We start from the raw sequence: 21,238 nt of genomic DNA, 5'->3' as shown, positions 1-21,238 counted from the left end.
TGCTGAGTCAGGCAGAAATGCTCTGGAAATTGGGACTACTGGTGCCAAGCCTATGAGTTGGCCAGCCAGTCTCAGAGGAAGAAGAGAGGAGGGTTAAAAGCTGCGATCTAGAGTCTGGGTAAGTTCTTCAGCTCTTTAAGCCTCCGTCTCCACAACCATGAAATGCGTATTACAATCATAGTACCTCTCTCAGGATTGAGGTTGTTGGTGGTCCAGTGGTAGAATTCTCACCTTCCAAGAGGGACTGGGGTTTGATTCCAGGCCAATGCACTATCCATCAGTGGAGACTTACTTGCATGTTGTTATGATGCTGAACAGGTTTCAGTGGAGCTTCCAGACTAAGATGGACTAGGAAAAAAGGACTGGCAATCTATGTCCAAAAATCAGCCAATGAAGACCCTATGGAGCACAATGACGGTCCAATATGTAGCTGACCATGGGGATGATGCATGACTGGGCAGTGTTTGGTTTTGCTGTGTGTGGGGTTGCCATGAGTTGAGGCCAATTTCATGGTAGCTAACAACAACATTATTTCAGGGTTGACAGGAGGGAGGTGTAGATGATAGCCCCTGCCTGGCACAAAGCAAGTGCTTTCAGCTATGTGCATTTGTTGTTTATTTAACAGCAAAGAGCATGAAAGAACAAGTCCGAGGATTCTTGGACAGACAGAACTTCCGATTGACTTGCCAGTCTTGCCTTTAACAGAACTAGGTACACAGTTGTTGGCACTGATGGAATGCTTGCTACATTAAGAAAATACATCTCTTTGAAGTTTCAAGGAAAAAGCAGATGCGTGTTGAGACTCAGCCTCCAGCTCCCCGGTGACCTTGGGGACGAATGGCCCACACAGCTCTCTCATCTGCACATTGGCAGTGTCCATGTCCTCTTCGATGGAGCCCCCTTCAAGGGACTGTACCAGTGTTCAGTGAGAAAGTATGTGGAATGTGGAAGGTTCATAAGCTTTAAAAGTACTGTAAAAACGTCAACTACCGGTGGTTCCCTCTGGTTGGAATCATTTCCACTTCTACCAAGTAACCAGGTGGGGGGTCACATGTCACGGCAACAGCCTTCCCCGCAATCGCCAAATGCCTCATCCCCGTTCGCCAACAACATTCCAGAGACTGGGGGCCTCTAAGTCTTGGAATGTTACCCTCTTCCCCCTTGCAAAGCCTAGAAATGCCTCCCACTGCACTTGGAGTAAACCCAGCCTCCTGCCTGCTCGTGCGACCCAGCCCCTGCCATCCACCCCGTTTGTCCCCTCACCCACTCTCACCTGCTCTGGCTACAATGGCCCACTCTCAGTTCCTCAAACAAGCAAAGCTCTTTCTGGTCTTGGAGTCTTCACATGGACTCCTACATCCTTCCAGTTCTCATCTAAAATGCCCCTTCCTCCAAGAAGACTTCCCTGAGCTCCATGGTATCCATGGAGCCCCTGTCTGTGGTGATTCCACCCCATTTCTCTTGCCACTAGTGGCCACTGTGTATCTATTTGCTGGCTTAGACTGTAACTGCTCAAGGGCAGGGACCCTGCTTGTCCCACTCACAGCACTCTGCACCAGCCTAATACCAAAAAAACCCAGTTGTCGTCAAGTTGATTCCGACTCATGGTAACTCCACGTGAATTGGAGTCAGAGGAGAGCTGTGCTCCATAGGGTTTTCAGTGGTTGATTTTTTGGAAGTAGATCACCAGGCCTTTCTGCTGAGGTGCCTCTGGGTGGATTCAAACCATCAAACTTTCGGTTAGCAGCTGAGCGCTTAACTGTTTGTGCCACCAGGGACTCCCCAGCCTAATACAGTGTCTGGCAAAGAGGAGGCATGGGGTACATGTCTGACGGAGGGGTGGATGGATGGATGGATGGATGAATGAATGAATGAATGTGCCCTGGAAAGCGACAGCATAATGCAGACACACTCAGGTAAGACAAGCTGAAGAAGGTACTGCTCCTAAAATCCTACCTTTGCAGATTTGGGCAGGTCAACAGCAACAACAGCAACAAAATGCTGCCAACACTTGGAAAACCGACCCAGTCCGTGACTGAATACATTTTAGCTTGGAAATCAATATGTTAACGCCAACCCTGGATTATTTTGTTTAACCCCACTTAGAAGGATGAACCTGTACGGAACTTTGGAGCTGTGGGATATTTCTTTTTCATTTTTGAACTCTCTGGATAAGTGTGAGCCCACCTCCAGCCTAACGATTCCTTTATGCATTATTTATTCACATTGACTTTTCCTGGGTTTTTCTTACTTGACTGATATGGAAGCTGATTTAGGGTTCTCTGCAGTTTATGCAGATTAGTTTATACAGTTCGGGGGAGGAATTCAGCTCCCACTGTCTTGGCACACCACAGGAAAGTGAGCAACCTCAGGATCGTGCACGCCTTGGGAGTTAGCGCAGGGCTTTGGTTTTTCAGCTGGCAGCAACACATCACGCAGGAACGAGCCTGGCCTGGGGTCTGATGGCTGCCCATCTCTGGCTGTAAGCATTGAGTAGCGTCTCTCATTTACACAACCAGAGTTTGGATGATATTCTTCCTGAAATCCTTTCCAACAATACAACTCTTTAACTTAACCTTTTCGTTACCTGCCGCTTAGTGCCAAACAATTTATTCGATCTTTCGCAAATTATTTGAGCTTACATGCCAGGCTGGGTGCTGGGGCCACCAAAAAAAAAAAAAAAAAAGAAAAAAAACTCACTGCTGTTGAATTGATTCCAACTTATGGAGATCCCATGTGTTGCAGAGTAGAACTGTGCTCCGTAAGGTTTTCAAAGCTGTGACCTTTTAGAAGCATATCGCCAGGACTTTCTTCCGAGGTGCCTCTGGGTGGGTTTGAACCTCCAGCCTTTTGGTTAGTAGCTGAGTGCTTAACAACATGCAGGGAGCAAACCCAAGGAAATTTCTTTTCTCATGGCGCTTACATCCTAGTGTAGGGAGAGTGACAATACGTAAATGAATAACTTAATTCCATGGCTCATTCCACCTCCCATCTGCCAGTCTGTCTTACTGGGTGGCTGGCATGTTGTTGTGATGCTGGAAGCTATGCCATCAGCATTTCATATACTAGCAGGGTCACCTGTGGTGGACAGGTTTTAGCAGTGCTTCCAGACTAAGACAGACTAGGAAGAAAGGCGTGGCCATCGACTTCTGAAAATTAGCCAATGAAAACTTCATGGATTACAAAAGAACATTGTCCAGCTTGTTTGCTTGGACACATAATCAGAAGGGATCAATTGCTAGAGAAGGACATTGTGTTTGGCGAAGTAGAGGTCCAGGAAGACCTTCAGTGAGATGGACTGGCACAACAGCCGCAATGATGGACTTCAACATGCTGGCAATTGTGAGGGTGATGCAGGACCAGGTAATGTTTTGTTCTGTTGTACATAAGGTCGCCATGAGGCGGAGCTGACTCAATGGCAGCTATTTCTCTCTCCCTTTCTCTGGCATGTGGGAAGGTGAAAACTATATAGAAAGTTACACATACACTATATATAAGGGTATATATGCCATATTGTACAGAATATGAAATAATATTTAATAGCATATTAGAATCTGAAACAAGAGTAAGTCCATAATAAGTATTTGCTGCATAAATATTAAATCCATCTCTAACTAAACTTTTGCTGCTAGGCCCTGCAATGATGAAAAGAACACACCCCTAACAATCAAAGCATTCGAAGGGTAGCAGGGAGATATATTATGAGTACATGATTCAATACATACTAGGCTAGGGGGGTGTCTACTGTATAGGAATATGAGGAGGAAGTAATGAACTACTTGAGGGACTTATAATTTGGGCTTTGAAAGCCACTGGAGTTTTGTAGGTACAAAAGAAAGGAAAGTCATTCTAGGGAGAAGGAACAGAATGTGCAACCGCATCAAAGCTACGGCTTCACACATTTGCCAATAAGCAGCTTTGTTGTGGCCTGAGATGAAAGCAGGTTGTGTGGCCAGGTAGACGTGGTTTAAAAACACCAATGCATGAGACCCAATGATCTTATTTCTAAAGTTGTTCAGTGCAAATGGTTTCCGCATGGGCTTGGAACTTCCATTTGCCAGCGTGCTCCATTTTTGCTGCTCCTGGCTTTCTAATTCTGAACTCTTAAACTCTCATTCTGCAGATTGCATTACAGAGGTATAGTAATGTTACGTTCTTAGAGTTAAAAAGGGTGCTTTATAGCTTTGCGGTTGTGGCTCTTAGCGTGAGGATATTGTCTTTGAACAGAAGCAGATGGAGGAAGTCTTCAGAGGCCACCGAGCTATGGAGTGCCTCAGTGGTGAGACTTCGCCAGCTGCAGTGAAAAATTGCTTTTACTGCCACTGAGTTGCAGCTGACCCTCTGAGCATAACCAGAGGGTTAGCAGAGGTACAGAATTGGCATAGAGATTCACACAAGGATGATAGGGATCAACACATCATGCATATAATTATAAGAGTGATTAATGCAATAAATCATCTGTCTGGTCTACCTCTATAAGAGACTTGAAGACATAGCCACAGGATAGATTACATTTCACATACACACAGTCTATAATCATCATGGGCATTTTCGACAATGCTCAAGATTTCTCACCTTGCTGTCTATGAACAATTAAACCTGGGAAATCACACATTCTTCTTTTCCTGAGCTGGAAATACACTGTCTCATGATGGCTTCTATTTATAGAGCACTGCTTTATATTTGTACAAATGTTTCCCTTCATTCTCTCTGAGTCAAGAAAGCCAGCTTAGACCTGCTATTTCAAGTACCTATGAAATTTGAACACTAGGAAACTAGTTGATGATTTCATGTTTTTCTATGACTTTGGTTCAGGAGACAAAAGCAATGAACTCAACTCTTCCAAGTGAAGATAAATGTGGAAACTGGGTGTTGGCTGTTTTGCAGTTAACCTTCTTCGATGACGTGATGGGGAGAGGGGAATGAAATTTGCAGTGGATGGCTCCTTGGAGTCCTTGGACAAGGCGTTGGCCTGGACAAGATGCTCCAGCAAGTGATGTAATTAGGAAAGAAGTTACGTTTTGCAGAGTTCGGTACTGGTGGTGCCCATACACCAAAATCACACAGCTCTATTCTCTCCAAATATTCCACTTCCTTACACATTGAGGTTTCCCTGTCACTTCATACAAAGCATCAGGTAAAGATATCAATAGTGTATGTCTGGTTTTATTTAAAATCTCAGCCATGTAGAAAACTGTCAGAGGTGATGACTTAACAGCATCACAGAAAAAAGTCTCACACATTTCACCATAATGGCTATTGAGAGCTTCATGGGGAGAGGGAGTCTAGACTATTTAGAATAATATTTAATCATCTTTAAAGATTTATCTGGTTGTTACAACATCTTGGACGCCACCCTCCAGAAAAGTCACCTGAGTCAGATAATTGAAATGGATTTGATTTCCTAAGAAACATGTGGTTGGCTTTCTGGATTAATCCCTACTGAACACACAGGCTGTGTAATTATGTGTCCAGTGTTTAGACACAGGCACATCTGCATTTAAAGGGCTCTCCTAAGGGAAATAAGCTTTTACGGAAGTAGGGGAGTTTCACTGAAAGCACTCGAATATATTGCATGGAATCCTGGAGGACTGGACAAATATATTCACTCCAGTTAGACTTCTAGTAAAAGATGGTAGCACAAGTCTATTTCTAACTTCATATCTGGAACCATCAAACCACCAAAAACAAATAAAAGATCCAAAAGAGTTAAGAAGACTCCAGGTATTCATGTCAGCTCAAGAGTGAGGAAATCAGAAATGAAGGCTTACCTCCTACTAGGTAGTTCAGCCCTCCTTGACTTACAGACTCGCTTCTTGATTAGCAATAGCAGTGAATGAGACACTTAAATTTTTTAAAACTTTTTATAAAAATGAATGCTTTTGAAGCAAATGGTATGAGAGGGGGTGAGCACTGTCAAATCACAATTATATTTCTCCAACCCATATTTTTCATAAAAATATTATGATACTTTGTAACCTGCAGATTCCACATATACATTCTACTTTTCTTTTTTAAAATTTTTATTGTGTTTTAGATGAAAGTTTACAGCACAAATTAGTTTTTCATTCAAAAATTTATACACAAATTTTTTTTGTGACATTGGTTGCAATCCTCACAATATGTCAGCGCTCTCCCCCTATCTACCCTGGGTTCACCTTGTCCATTTGTCCAGTTTTCCTGTGCCTTCCTGACTTTGCTTTTGGGCAGGTGTTGCCCATTTGGTCTCGCATACTTGATTGAACTAAGAAGCACATTCCTCACATGTGTTATTGTTTGTTTTATAGGCCTGTCTAATCTTTGGCTGAAAGGTATACTTCACCAGTGGCTTCAGTTTTTTGTTAGCAGGATGTCTGGGGACAATAGTCTTGGGGGTTCCTCCAGTCTCTGTCAGACCAATAAGTCTGGTATTTTTTTGTGAATTTGAATTTTGTTCCACAATCTTCTCCTGCTCTGTCCAGGACCCTCTATTGTGATCCCTGTTAGAGTGGTTGGTGGTGGGAGCTGGGCACCATCTAGTTCTTCCGGGCTCAGGCTGGTGGAGGCTGTGGTTCATTGGCCAATTAGTCCTTTGGACTAATATTTTCTTTGTATGTTTGGTTTTCTTTGTTCTCCTTTGCTCTGAACATGATGTGACAAATAGACGTGTCTTAGATGGCTGCTTGCAAGCTTTTAAGACCCCAGATGCTACTCATCAAAGTAGGATGTAGAACATTTTCTTTATGAAGTATGTTATGCCAATTGACCTAGATGCCCCCCAAGACCATGGTCCCCAGCCCTCAGCCCCAGTAACTAGATCCCTCAAGGTGTTTGGATGTGTCTAGGAAGCTTCTACGACTTTGCCTTGTTCAAGTTGTGCTGACTTCCTCTACCCTGTGTGCTGTCTTTCCCTTCACCAAAGTTAACACTTGGGTACTATCTAGTTAGTGATTTCTCTTCCCCACTTCTCCCTTTCCTTATAACCATCAAACATAGCTTTATTCTGTGTGTAAACCTTTTCTTGGGTTTTTATAATACTGGTCTCATACAATATTCATCCTTTTGTGACTGACTTATTTCACTCAGCATAATGCCCTCCAGGTTCATCCACGTTCTGAGATATTTCTTGAATTCATTATTGTTCTTTATCATTGCATAGTATTCCATTTGTGTGTATGTACCACATTTTGTTTATCCATTCATCAGTTGATGGGCACTTAGGTTGTTTCTACATTTTTCCTATTGTGAATAATGCTGCAACGAACTTGGGTGTGCATAGGTCTATTTGTGTGATGGCTCTTATTTATCTAGGATATATTCCTAGGAGTGGGACTGCTGGATCATATGGTATTTCTATTTCTAGCTTTTTAAGGAGGAGTCATATTGTTTTCCATAGTGGTTGTACCATTTTACATTCCCACCAGCAGTGCATAAGAGTTTCAATCTCCCCACAACCTCTCCAACATTTGTTATTTTCTGTTTTTTTGATTTGTGCCAGTAATGTTGGGGTGAGATGGTATCCCACTGTAGATTTAATTTGCATTTCTCTAATGGCTAATGATTGTGAGCATTTCCTCACGTGTCTGTTAGCTGCCTGAATGTCTTCTTGGGTGAAGTGTCTGTTCATATTCTTTGCCCATTTTTTGGTTGGATTATTTGTCTTTTTGTTGTTGAGATGTTGAAGTATTCTATAGATTTTAGAGATTAGACTCTTGTTGGATATGTCATAGCCAATTTTTTCCCCTAGTTTGTAGGTTCTCTTTTTACTCTTTTGGTGAAATCTTTTGATGAGCATAAGTGTTTAATTTTTAGGAGCTTCCAGTTATCTAGCTTATCTTATGGTGTTTGTGCATTGTTAGTTATGGTTTGTACTGTATTTATGCCTTGTGTTGGGGCCCCTATTACTCTAGTGTTGTCCTTATTTTTCCATCCATGGGCTTTATCATTTGAAGTTTTATATTTAAGTCTTTGATCCATTTTGAGTTAGTTTTTGTGTATGGTGTGAGGTATGGGTTCTGTTTCATTTTTTTACAGATGGACATGCAGTTTCTCCAGCCATGTTTGTTAAAAAGATTGTCTTTTCCCCTTTTAATGGGCTTTGGTCCTTCATCAAAGATCAACTGACCATAGGTGGGTTCTCAATTCTGTTCCACTGGTCTGTGCATCTATTGTTGTACCAGTACCAGGTTGTTTTGACTACTGTGGCTATATAGAAGATTCTGAGATCAGGTACTGTGAGGTCACTTATGTTGTTCTTTTTCTTCAGTAATGCTTTGCTTATCCAGGGCATCTTTCCTTTCCATATAAAGTTGGTGATTAGTTTTTCCATTTTGTTAAAGAATGCTCTTGGTATTTGGATCAGGATTACATTGCATCTGTAGATAGTTTTGCGTATAATTGACATTTTCACTATGTTGAATTTTCCTATCCATGACCATGGTATGTTTTTCCATTTATGTAGGTCTCTTTTGGTTTCTTGCAATAGTATTTTGTAGTTTTCTTTGTATAGGTCTTTTTTGTTTCTGGTTAGATTTATTCCTAAGTATTTTATCTTTTTAGGGGCTATAATAAATGGTATTGTTTTCTTGATTTCCTTTTCAAAGTTCTTTTTGTTGGTGTATAGGAATCCAACTGATTTTTGTATACTGATCTTGTGTCCTGCTACACTGCTCAATCTGTTAGTTTCTGTAATTTTCTTGTGGAATCTTTGGGGTTCTCTGTGTATAAGATCATATAATCTGCAGATAGGGATAGTTTTACTTCTTCCTTTCCAATTTGGATGCCCTTTATTTCTTTTCCTTGCCTTATTGCTCTAGCTATGACTTACAGCACAACGTTAAATAGGAGTGGTGGTAAAGGGCATCCTGGTCTAGTTCCCATTCTCAGGGTGAATGCTTTCAGCCTCTGGCCTCTGAGAATAATGTTGGCTGTTGATTTTGTATAGATGCCCATTATTATGTCAAGGAATTTCCCTTCTCTTCCTAGTTTATTGAGAGGTTTTATCAGGAATGGGTGTCAGACTTTACCAGATGCCTTTTCTGTGTCAACTCAGTTGACCATGTGGTTCTTTTCTTTTGTTCTATTTATGTGGTAGGTTATTTTGGCTGATTTTTTTAATGTTGAACCATCCTTGCATACCTGCTATGAATCTTACTTGGTTGTGGTGTTTATCATTTTGATATGATGCTGAATTCTATTGGCTAGAATTTTGTTGAGAATTTTGGCATCTATATTAATGAGCGACATTGGTCTCACATTGTATTTCTTGATTTGGGTTTTGCCTTCAACTTGGGGAGAATCAGATCACTCAGGATTTATGTACTTTCTGTGTCAACATTATATGTGTATTAAAAAGAAGTTGATCCATCTTGAACAAGCCATACTAACTGCAATTTAGAAAGACATCTTTGTTCAGTAAAACAAGTGAGAAATTACACTCTTGATTTGGAATGATATTATAGGTAACTTCTTTTTCATTCTAACTATTAAGCAATTGAGAGACAATTCAGATAAAAAGTTAATGGATTATACATGAATGTTCATATTAATATGCAGCATTGTTCATAATAGCCAAAAAGCAGAATCAACCCAAATGTCCATCAACTGATGAAAGCATAAACAAATGTGGTATATTCATATAACGGAGTATTATTTAACCATCAAAAGGAATGAAGTGCTGATACATGCTAAAACGTGAGTGGACCTTGAAGGCATTATGCTAAATGAAAGAAGCCAGTCACAAAAAGCCACATATTGTATGATTCCATTTACATGAGATGCCCAGAATAAGCAAATCAATAGAAACAGAAAAAAGATTAGTTGTTGCCAGGGTCTGGGGGAAAGTGGGAGCGGGGGAGCACCTGCAAATGGGTACAGGGTTTCTTTCTGGGGTGATGAAAATGTTCTGAAATAGATTGTGGTGATGGCTGCACCAAACTAAAACCCCATTGCTGTCGAGTTGATCCTGAGTAGAACTGCCCCATAGGGTTTCCAAGGAGTGGCTGGTAGATTCGAACTGCTGACCTTTTGGTTAGCAGCTGAGCTCTTAACCACTGCACCACCAGGGCTCCAACTAAAAACAGTACATGTATTTTTCCCAGTCTGCCATATCTATAAATGGGGGGCGGGGGGGGGGTGCTAAGGAGATGCAGGCAGAAGTCACCAGAAAAGACTTTTGGGAAAGCTCTTTAAATGAGGTTTACTTAGCTGGCGGGTTGCATTTTGCCCTTCTCATTTCCTACTTCTTTCTTCCTGTAATAAGAATGTGATGACTGCTGCAGCAGTGATCACATAGTACCATGGGGCAGCCTCGAGGAAGGCAGAGAGGGATAGGAGGAATCTGAGGACTTGATTACATTAGGGCATCACCACACTGGCCTGGGATTATCTATCTGCAGACTTTTACACGAGAGAAACTACACCACTGTCATGTTGAACACAGTGTTATTTCCAGGCTCAGTAATTTGCAGCTGATTGTAACTCCTCTTTGAAACAGAGCTTTGGAACAGATAAAAATATGGATTCCTCCGGAGAGAGAAGGCTGTGTCAAATAGAATTCTTAAAACTATATGTTCCTATGAACTTCCTAAGAAATGTCCCAATATATATTGAAATTCATGTAAGGCAGCATCTTCTCAGACAGCCTTCCTTATACCTTCAACCCCTGGACACTCTCAACACCATCCTTTCCATTCTGTAATGACTAAACCTTGAACATCATTTCTAAAAAATATTTCATTTTCAAGATTGCAAGCTGCATGTCTCCTCTCTCTTCCAGCCACATCCTATTGGTCTACCTCTTCCATGCTCTGGACATTACTCTATCTGGTCTAGGTCTCATCAGGTGTTCCGCTTCTCTCCCCAACAAGTTTCTCTTTGTCTTTCTTGCTTTCCTCCCTAGGCTTGATTGCACAGTGAGGCATTTTAGAGATTCTGCCCCACCCCCAGAATTCCTCCTTCCCTAGAACTCTAGGGATCTAAGCTGTGTATTATGAAGTGCTTGAGCAGATTCACAGACCACTTTAAAGGGAAACAGTAGCTTTTCAACACGGAGAGAAGGTCGTCTGGGTAAGAATGCCAGTCAGCCTGTGAAATTTTAGAAGCTTCATCATCATCTTCCTCACCACCACCAGACTGGGTGTTTCTTGGAACATGTTTGGGAAACATGGGAATAATGAGCAGCCCGCTATTAGCAGTTACAGGACCGTTCTCAGGGGAAGAAAGAACTGAAGCCATATAAGACTACTGTGGACTTTACTGTTCTGTGGTTGGAATCTTGACTCTTCAAGACACCACTGAGAGAGAGGGAAACTTCCACCCCCTGAATAAGCCATGAAGGGTTACAGGAGGACAGACCACTGAAGAACCAGGAGGCTGAGAAGGCCCATCTGTCCCAAGCCCCCTGGGGGTAGTCCTGGGGCTCAGAGAGAAAGGGGCAGGCCACTGCTGGTCCAGGTGTGGCTTTCTTCTCTGAATGCCTTGGAGGGTGGTAAACCTTAACGGCAGGTGAGGAGACCTTCGGAGCTGCAGGGACCCGTTTCTGCTACTTATTATGTCCACGACCTTAGAGCAGTTATGTAGTGTGTCTAGTGCTGAGCTTAACAATATGCTTCCTCATTTATAAAACATGGTGAATGAAGGTCATCTCGCACAGCCAAACGAGACAACGGCAGATGCCCAGTAAAGGCCCTGCCAATGTCAGGGGCTGTCATACTTATTCACTTCACTTGGTCAGGAATGGGGTCATCAAATCCTTGACCCTGGCCCTGACTCACAAAGGAAGCCATGATCTTAGCATACTTCCACCAGATGCATACTGCCAGTGATATTCTGGTTTGGACACAAATTCAGCCACTGAATGTAATCTCAGCCCGTCCCCAAACATTGCTCCACTGGAATAAGTGGGAAACAACAACCATGATCCATAATCATAAAAGCACAGGGGCCGGGGATAAGTAATGGCTCCCCGAGACAAGCTAATTTGGTTGTTATTTATAAGCTCCTGGGCCACCTTGTTATTGCCAAGAAAATCTGCTTTACCTCCTTGCTGCTGTTCCGTCTAGCCTCTCAATCTGTATTCGCTAAAAATATAGTTATTGTTATGCTAAAATCACAATGGGACTCCCATAAGTCAGCGTTAAATAATACCAATAAAACTGTGAAAATGGCACTTAGGCATTAAAAGTTGTTATTTTTTTCTGGACTTTAACAAGATTCAGTGCTTTTGTTCTCATGGTGCTCTGGTATTTTCAGCTCCACACAGGAAATAAGATAAAAATGTGAAAAAATGTTCTGGCGACACATCATCCCCTCTTCCACAAAGGCAGATTTTTGATTTTGCATATAGGAAGCCAGTAGGGGAACGAATATTGATCAGTAATCCTGGGCGTGACTGCAGTGGTGGCACTCAGCAAGGGCTTACCTCTTTCTTGGTGAATTTCGGAGACTGATCGTTTTTGTCATCAATCATGATGGTAGCAGTCGCAGTGCCTGTTAATCCAACATCCAGTCCCGCCATATCTTGGGCCTCGATGATCAGTTCATACTTGGGATTTTCCAGCGTCTGTGAAAGCAAAGTACAACAGAGAAGAAGGCGTTTAGATTTGAGTTACTGCTCTGGACATGTGGCAAGCGGGTTGTTCAGGCTGCCTCTCCCTGCTCCTCCAGCTTGGGCAGGAGTCTTCAACTGGACACTGAACTCTCACCTACAGTGTCTAGGTGTGCCTTTGAAATCTCTTCCAATACAAGCCACCCACCACTAATCAACTGGAGCTGTCCATAGGGATGGAATCTATTTTCTGGCCTTGTTTAAGAGGACATCTGACACATTCCAGAATGCTGTATTTCCTGGGTTTGGGTGTACTCTGTACATTAGATGTCGACATATATGTGTCATTTCACAGCAACCTCGTGAAAATGATTTGGAAATGAGGCTAACTTTGATGATGACATTAGGACAAAGATGGCAGATTTAGAAACTCACATTTACTGAGCACTTTGATGGGTCAAAGGAACCCTCATGGTGCAGTGGTTAAATGCTCGGCTACTAACCAAAAGGTTGGTGGTTCAAACCCACCAGCCGCTCCATGGGAGAAAGACCTGGCAATCTGCTCCCATAAAGATTAAAACCAAACTCGTTGTGGAGTTGATTCTGACTCATAGAGACCCTACAGAACAGAGTAGAACTACCCCATAGGGTTTCCAAGGAGCAGCTGGTGGATTCAAACTGCCAACCTTTTGGTTAACAACCATAGCTCTTAACCACTGCGCCATCAGGGCGCCAGGAAATCCTATGGGGGCAGTTCTACTCTGTTCTATAAGGTCTCTATGAATCGGAATCGACGTGATGAAAATGGGTTTGGTTTGGTTTGGTTTGGTTTTTGATGGGTCAGGCATTGGGTTACTGTGCTTTACAGAAATCATAATAGTTAATCTTTCCAAAAACCATGTCAAGCTGCAATTATTGTGCCCATTTTACAGGCAGAAAAAAAAACCCTGAGGGTTAGAGTCAGTTATACTGCACTCCTTTCATGTCATTGTAGTCTCAAAGGATGTTATATTTGGAAGACGCATTTTAATCTAGCCATGATCTGGTGAATTTAACACAAGCAATATTGGACTTTGGCCTCTCTTAATGTACGTAAGTTTTTCTTTTGAATATTCAACAGACCTTTTCCTACCACGTTTAAACATCCAGAACAACTAGCTGAGTGGCCCTGATTCTAGGATGAAAAACAAAGCATGACTGGTAAGTAACAACATCGGCATTTAGATTGCTTTCTATAACTACTAACTGTTTGTCTTGGCCAACCAGCAAACCAGCCTTCTTCTGGTAAGACAGCATCCCCAATTTCCTTTGGGGACCCACCTGTACCTCCATTCAGAGGTGGTTTAGGTGGGATTGCCTCTTCCCACCCTCCAAACCTGCCAACTTTTGGAATGAATAGCCCTTTTTGGGAGAATAGGTGCATCCCATCCCAGGAGGCATAATAACTAGTGCAGGCCCTGGACCTGAGTTTGATGGTTGGGGGTAGGAAGTTCTGCTTCCTGATCATGTGAACCTCAAAGCATTGAGCCTGGGGAGCTAGTCTAGCCATCTCCTGGTTACAACAACGGTTAGGTGGGGGAAGCTTGTCTTAGAACATGTCATCTACTGAGAGAATTAGACTGGAACCTTGGAGAAAAAGAAAAGCTCCCCAGAGATATTACTGGAGCTGCTTCATCATGCCAAGACAGAAGCCAGCCCTCCTGTGGCCTTTTGAGTTAATGAGGCATTAATTTTCCTTGTTTAGAGGTGGGGCCAAGATGGCAGAGTAGTTATATGCTTCCTGTGGTCCCTCTTACAACAAAGACCAGAAAAAACAAGTGAATTGATTATATATGATAGTATAGGAGCCCTGAACATCAAAGATAAAGTTGAGGAATTGGACTGAGTGGCAGGAGGAGGGAGAGACGGTTCAGAAGCAGCAAGGAGTTGCCAGACCTGACCTGGCAGGAACCGGTGCCCTGCAGGCCGGATTGGCTGGTGTGCGCAGTGAGGCAAGCAGTGGCTTTCAGGATACATTTTCCACATCAGGAGAGACCAAGTGATGGAGAGCTTATTCAAGCCTCCAGAACCAGTGAAAAGTGGTGCTCAATTGGCAAAAGATAAGTACGTGCATCTAACCCACCAGGTGGATCAAAAAACACCCCATTTGGGAAGAACCTCTCTCCCATTTATCTGCCTCCTTTCCATTCAACACCAGGTCTCGGGCCAGCTTCAGCGATAGCTGTGTCCCCTGGGCCAGAAGTAGGTCCTGTCATGCACCCTAAGCCATTCTCCTGGCCTTGGAGAGGGAACAAATTAACAAACAGGAAAAAATAATCTGCCAGCTCCCCTAAGCTGGCAACTCAGTGCAGGCACAGCTCCTTTGCGTAGGCACAGGCATAAGAGGTCCATGGACTTTGAACGCCTTTCACCCCTGCATAGACCTGTATGGGCCCATTTCAATAGCGTAGGCCCTTATTAGCACAATGCAACAGGGTATATACCTGAAGCCTAACTTCAACTGTATCAGCTATATGGTGGAGTGGCAGGTTTGTGACATTTGACACCGCTCTGCCCATTTAGCAGGGTCCTCGCCTATCCACATCAGGTGCCTGAGGACTGGTGCCTCCACCCATGCCACCTAGCCACCTACGACAGGGGTCCAAGAATAAGTTGTGCCTCCCAGTCCTTATAGTCAACAGCATTGGTTGCCAATAGTCTAGCTGCAAAACCTACCCACCTACGCACTCTAGGGAATAGGGACACGCTTTCTTCCTAGACACTCAGGGGCAGCCGTCAGCCCCCTGCCTTGCTCACCATGTGATCTCCTACTGCAGCCAGATACCTGTGCCTACTCCTATCACCCCTGCCTGTCTAGGACTGTAGGTGAGAACCTGCACCACATACTTGGTGACTGACTACCTGGACACCTGAGTTGAATCCATACAAGAAAAGTAAACAGACTTCTGGGCTCACATACCTAGTAACAGAGCCAACCACTTGGTGACAGGACATAAGAGCTTCAAAGGAGCCAATAATCAAACTAGTTCACACAAGCAGCCTATGTGGGCATATCAAAACAAAACAAAACAAGAAGCTAGGACATACTAAGCAAACAGAAATAAATAAATAAAATAACTTATTGATAGCTCGGAGATAACAGTCAATATCAAGTCACATAAACAGGCAGATCATGATGGCTTCAGCAAGCTCCCAGAACAAAGAATCAAGAAATTTTCCGGAGGAAGAGAACTTCTTGGAATTACCAGAGGTAGAATACAAAAGATTAGTATACAGAACTCTTCAAGATATCAGGAAGGAAATCATTCAAAATGCAGAACTAGGCAAGGAACACACAGACAAAGCACTAGAGGAACTTAAGAAGATTATAGAAGAGCATAATGGCAAATTTAACAGGCTGCAGGAATCCATAGAGAGGCAGCAAACAGAAATCCAGATGATTAACAATAAAATTTCATAATTAGATAACTCAATAGAAAGTCATAGGAGCAGAATTGAGGCAATGGAAGTCAAAATTAGTGAGATTGAAGACCAAGTACCTGACACGAACTCACTTAAGGAAAAATCAGATAAAAGAATTTAAAAAAATAAAGAAACCCTAAGAATTATGTGGGACTCTATCAAGAGGAATAACCTATGAGTGATTGGAGTACCAGAACAGGGGGGATAACAAAATACAGGGAGAATTGTTGAAGATTTGTTGGCAGAAAACTTCCCTTATATTGTGAAAGATGAGAAGATATCTATTCAAGATGCTCATAGAACCCCACACAAGGTAGATCCCAAAAGAAAGTCACCAAGACATATTATAATCAAACTTGCCAAAACCAAAGATAAAGAATTTTAAGAGTGGCTAGGGATAAACGAAAAGTCATCTACAAAGGAGAGTCAATAAGACTAAGCTTGGGCTACTCAGTAGAAACCGTGAATGCCAGAAGGCAATGGGATGACATATATAAAGACTTGAAGGAGAAAAATTGCCAGCCAAGAATTATATATCTAGCAAAACTGTCTCTCAAATATGATGGTGAAATTAGGGCATTTCCAGATAAACAGAAGTTTAGCGAATTTGCAAAAACCAAGCCAAAATGACAAGAAATACCAAACTGAGTCCTCTGGTTAGAAAATCAATACCATCAGATAACAACCCAAGACTAGAACACAGGAGGGAGCAACCAGATATCAACCCAGATAGGGAAGTCACAAAAATAAATCAAAGCTAAAACACTGTTAATAGGGAAACAGAGCCATCGATATATAATCGATGACAACATTAAAACAAAAAAGAGGAACTAAAAAAATGTAGTCATAGATCTTTCATATGGAGAGGAAGTCAAGGTGATATAAAGAAATAAAAGATTGGTTTAAACTTAGAAAAACAGGGGTAAATATTAAGGTAACCACAAATGAAACTAACAATCCTACACATCAAAATTTTCCTTGTTTACTTACAACAGTTTGGATTGGTTTTAATCATTCACACATAGTTCAAGTTGAACTACCTTCAATAACAAAAATAAAAGGTGTTTACAGCTGTGCAAACAGTCCTACCAGTAAGACAGCTTAAAAAACCATTGGCTGTACCAACCAATAATTAAGAAATATCATGGGGAGCAAAGAGCAAAAAAGCGATGGGGGTTCTCTAATTTCCTTCTAAAGCCACAAGATTACATAGTAAATTTTAATAGCCGAGTGATAGCTGTCCCAAAGCTTTTAACTATTTTAAAGGGTGGTTAGCTATTTTCTCTCTAGGGCACCTTTAATTTGTTGTTCCTTTAACTAAAAGCTTCTGAGCTACTAACTTAAGGAGTATTAGTTTGGTTGGACAGTTTGGTAAAATTCTAAACTTTTAAATTCATGAATAATACAGAGGTCCCCAGGCTGCAGAAAATTCCACTGCAGCTTTCTCGGCCAGCCTTGCTATTTCCAGTTCCGTTGCTTGGCCGGCCTCACACTCTGCATCAGAATTGCGGTTCCTTTGCTTAGCCTGCCCCGTGAAAATCCTGGTGCCTGTATGGTATGATTAATAATGTTGCTGAGATAACTTGTATGAACTCCCTACTTGTAAACCCCCTAAAAGTAACGTTTTTCCCTCACCCTCTCGAAGCATTCTTGGTGGCGACAGCCCTGATTGCTTCCTTCCTTGGGCAATGAAATAAAGGCACCTTTACAGTCTCCCACCTCGGTCTCTTGTTTATCGGCCGATACAAGTCACGCTGTGCAAAACCTGGGATTTCCACCCAGTAACATGACAGTGAGCAGGAGGCTGATACACTCCTGTGACAGGGCTATTCCCAGTGTTTCAATTTTAACTCCAGTTACACCAGGATGAAGGGGTTCCTGGGTGGCACAAATGGTTAATCACTTGGTTACTAACGGAAAGGTTGGTGGTTTGAGTTCAAGGTTAGAGATGCCTTGGAAGAAAGGCCTGGTGATCTACTGCTGAAAAGCCAGGCACTGAAAACCCTATGGAGTGCAGTTCTACTCTGGAACACATGGAGTCTCCATGAGTTGAGACTGACTTCATGGCAAACTGGTTTGGTTTTTATTTTTCCACTGGGATTGAATGCCACAAACTCTAGCTTCACCAGGATTGAATGTCACAAAGTTCTTTACTTGCTGAGTGCAAATGGACTTTGTTATTAAATCCGGCATTGGGTAACTCTTGTTCTGCCTGGTGCGTTTGACACATCTGTCTAAAGCAGTGCTTGAAATGCTGTTCATTCTCAAGCTGAAGGTAGAGAAACATAGCTTAATCTAAGCAGCTTTCTACTTACTGTCTCTACCTACTGTCACTGACAAGTTGGACTGGATTTACTATTTACTATAAATTCTGCAGCTAGACCATATGAAACCAATAAATTGGCCCATCTTTATAATCTTCCTTGAGTGTCTCTGGGCGTATTAACCACTAGCCTGAACAAACAGCCAAGAAATATCGCAGGCCTAATTTTTTAGTACAATGTTTTTGCTTTCATCATAATGCACTGTACGTATTTTTGAAAAGTACACAATCATAAAAATAAGAAACTATGTGAATTTTTCCATTATAGAAGAGATCATGGTAAATGCAATATAATTTTCCTCATGTAATTTCAAACCCACCAGCCACTCTGTGGGAGAAAGATGTGGCAATCTTCTTCGGTAAAAATTTATAGCCTTGGAAACCCTGTGGTGCAGTTCTACTCTGTCCTGTAGGGTTGCTATGAGTCAGAATCGACTTGATGGCAATGAGAATATCATCTGCTAATATAATTCCTTGACATTATTTTAAAGGCTGCATGAATATAATCATGCATATTTTATAATTTAATCTGCCCTTTATTATTGGGTATTTAGGTTATTTCCAGTCTTTCTAAAATTTTTGTCAATTTTAAATAACACTGCAAAAAAAAGAACTTCTTTATTCAGGGAACTTTAAGATATATTTTTTTGGTTGATTATTACTATTATTTGAATGATAGAGCTCAAGAAGTGGAACTACTGGCTCAAAGGATATGAATATTTTAAAGCTCTTCATTCCTTTTTCAATATTGCTTTCCAAGAGGGTCTTGCCAATTTTCATACCAGTCCTACAAGACATTTAGTTTATGATCCCAAGCATGACTTGTCCCTAAAGAAGGGCTCCTGACAACGAAGTAAATTGGGGGCTAGTGTGATTCCGTGAAGCCCTGGTGGCACAGTGGTTCAAGTGCTTGGCTATTAACTGAAAGGTCAGCAGTTCAAACCCACCAGCTGTTCCACAGGAGAAAGATGTGGCAGTCTGCTTCCGTATAAAGATTACAACCTTGGTAACCCTATTGGGCAGTTTTACTCTGTCTTATAGGGTTGCTATGAGTTGGAATTGACTGTACGGCAGTGGGATTATAGGCGATTCTATGATGGTTACCTAGTGAGGATTTAAATCCCTCACAGCACTTGCTCTTCTCCAACTTGCAGTACAGATTGCTATGGGTCATACCACAGGACAGCTTCCAGCACTAACTATAGCCTGGGCTGCTATGGGCTTCATTCTCCCTCATGTATCTGTGCTATAATCCCCCTTCGTCTCTCTCAGTCTAGGTGGAGTTCAGGTGGGGTTGACTCCACCACTGATGGTCATGTGGCTTAGGCCTGGCCAATCAGGGCCCTGCATTGCCGTGGTCTGATGAGGAGCACATAACCCAAGCTAGACTACCCTGAGACTGAAACACAATTCCAGGACATGTTTCTTTTAGAACTCCTAGTGAAGAGACCTCTTGCTTTCTTCATGTATGATGCCCTTGATGTCATTCCACAACTCGTCTGGTCTTTGGTCATTAGTGTTCAATGCGTCAAATCTACTCTTGAGATGTTCTCTAAATTCAGGTGGGATATACTCAAGGTCGTACTTTGGCTCTCGCGGACTTGTTATGATTTTCTTCAGTTTCAGGAAAGAAAAAAAAAGACCAAAATGGATGTCAGAAGAGACTCTGAAGCTTGTTCTTGAATGTCGAGTAGCTAAAGCAAAAGGAAGAAATGATGCAGCAAAAGAACTGAACAGACGATTTCAAAGGGCGGCTCAAGACAAAGTAAAGAATTCTAACGACATGTGCAAAGACCTGGAGATAGAAAACCGAAAAGGAAGAACACACTCGGCATTTCTCAAGCTGAAAGAAATGAAGAAAAAGTTCAAGCCTCGAGTTGCAATATTGAAAGGATTCTACAGGGAAACTATTAAATGACACAGGAAGCATCAAAAGAAGATGGAAGGAGTACACAGAGTCACTATACCAAAAAGAATTGGTCGATCTTCCACCATTTCAGGAGATAGCATATGATCAGGAACCAACAGTACTGAAGGAAGAAGTCCAAGCTGCACTGAAGGCACTGGCGAAAAACAAGTCTCTAGGAATTGATGGAATACCAATTGAGATGTTTCAACAAACGGATGCAGTACTGGAAGTGCCCATTTGTCTATGCCAAGAAATTTGGAAGATAGCTGCCTGGCCAACCGACTGGAAGAGATCCATATTTATGCCCATTCCAAAGAAAGTTGATCCAACAGAATGCAGAAATTATTGAACAATATCATTAATATCACCCACAAGTAAAATTTTGCTGAAGATCATTCAAAAGCAGCTGCAGCAGTATATCGACAGGGAATTGCCAGAAATTCAAGCCAGATTCAGAAGAGGATGTGGAACAAGTAATATCATTGCTGATGTCAGATGGGTTCTGGCTGAAAGCAGAGAATACCAGAAAGATGTTTACCTGTATTTTACTGACTATGCAAAAGGCGTTCAACTGTGTGGATCATAACAAATTATGGATAACATTGCAAAGAATGGGAATTCTAGAACACTTAATCATGCTCATGAGGAACATGTATATAGATCAAGAAGCAGTTGTTTGAACAGAACAAGGGGATACTGTGTGGTTAAAAGTCAGGAAAGGTGTGCCTTTCACCATACCTATTCAATCTGTATGCTGCACAAATAATCTGAGAAGCTGGACTATATGAAGAAGAACGGAGCATCAGGATTGGAGGAAGACTCATTAACAACCTGCGTTATGCAGATGACACAACCTTGGCTGCTGAAAGTGAAGAGGACTTGAAGCACTTACTGATGAAGATTAAAGACCACAGCCTTCAGTGTGGATTACACCTCAACATAAAGAAAACAAAAATCCTCACAAATGGACCAATAAGCAACATCATGATAAATGGAGAAAAGACTGAAGTTGTCAAGG

The 21,238-nt window shown here is 42.0% G+C and overlaps 1 protein-coding gene across 3 annotated transcripts in view; it reads right to left on the bottom strand.

The window, feature by feature from the left end:
- CDH13 (cadherin 13) overlaps nucleotides 1-21,238 on the bottom strand; it is a 1,198,041-nt gene that overhangs the window by 164,046 nt on the left and 1,012,757 nt on the right. For all 3 annotated transcript variants that reach the window (XM_004377722.1, XM_004377723.1, XM_004377721.2), the window contains one exon: nucleotides 12,401-12,541. In XM_004377722.1, the coding sequence (XP_004377779.1) occupies nucleotides 12,401-12,541 (141 nt within the window). The remainder of the gene's footprint in view (nucleotides 1-12,400; nucleotides 12,542-21,238) is intronic.

The sequence above is a fragment of the Trichechus manatus genome, unplaced genomic scaffold (assembly GCF_000243295.1).
Source record: "Trichechus manatus latirostris isolate Lorelei unplaced genomic scaffold, TriManLat1.0 scaffold00053, whole genome shotgun sequence".
NCBI classification, from domain to species: Eukaryota; Metazoa; Chordata; class Mammalia; order Sirenia; family Trichechidae; genus Trichechus; species Trichechus manatus.
The sequence above is the reverse complement of the archived record's forward strand: the minus strand, read 5'-3'. Positions and strand labels throughout refer to the sequence as shown.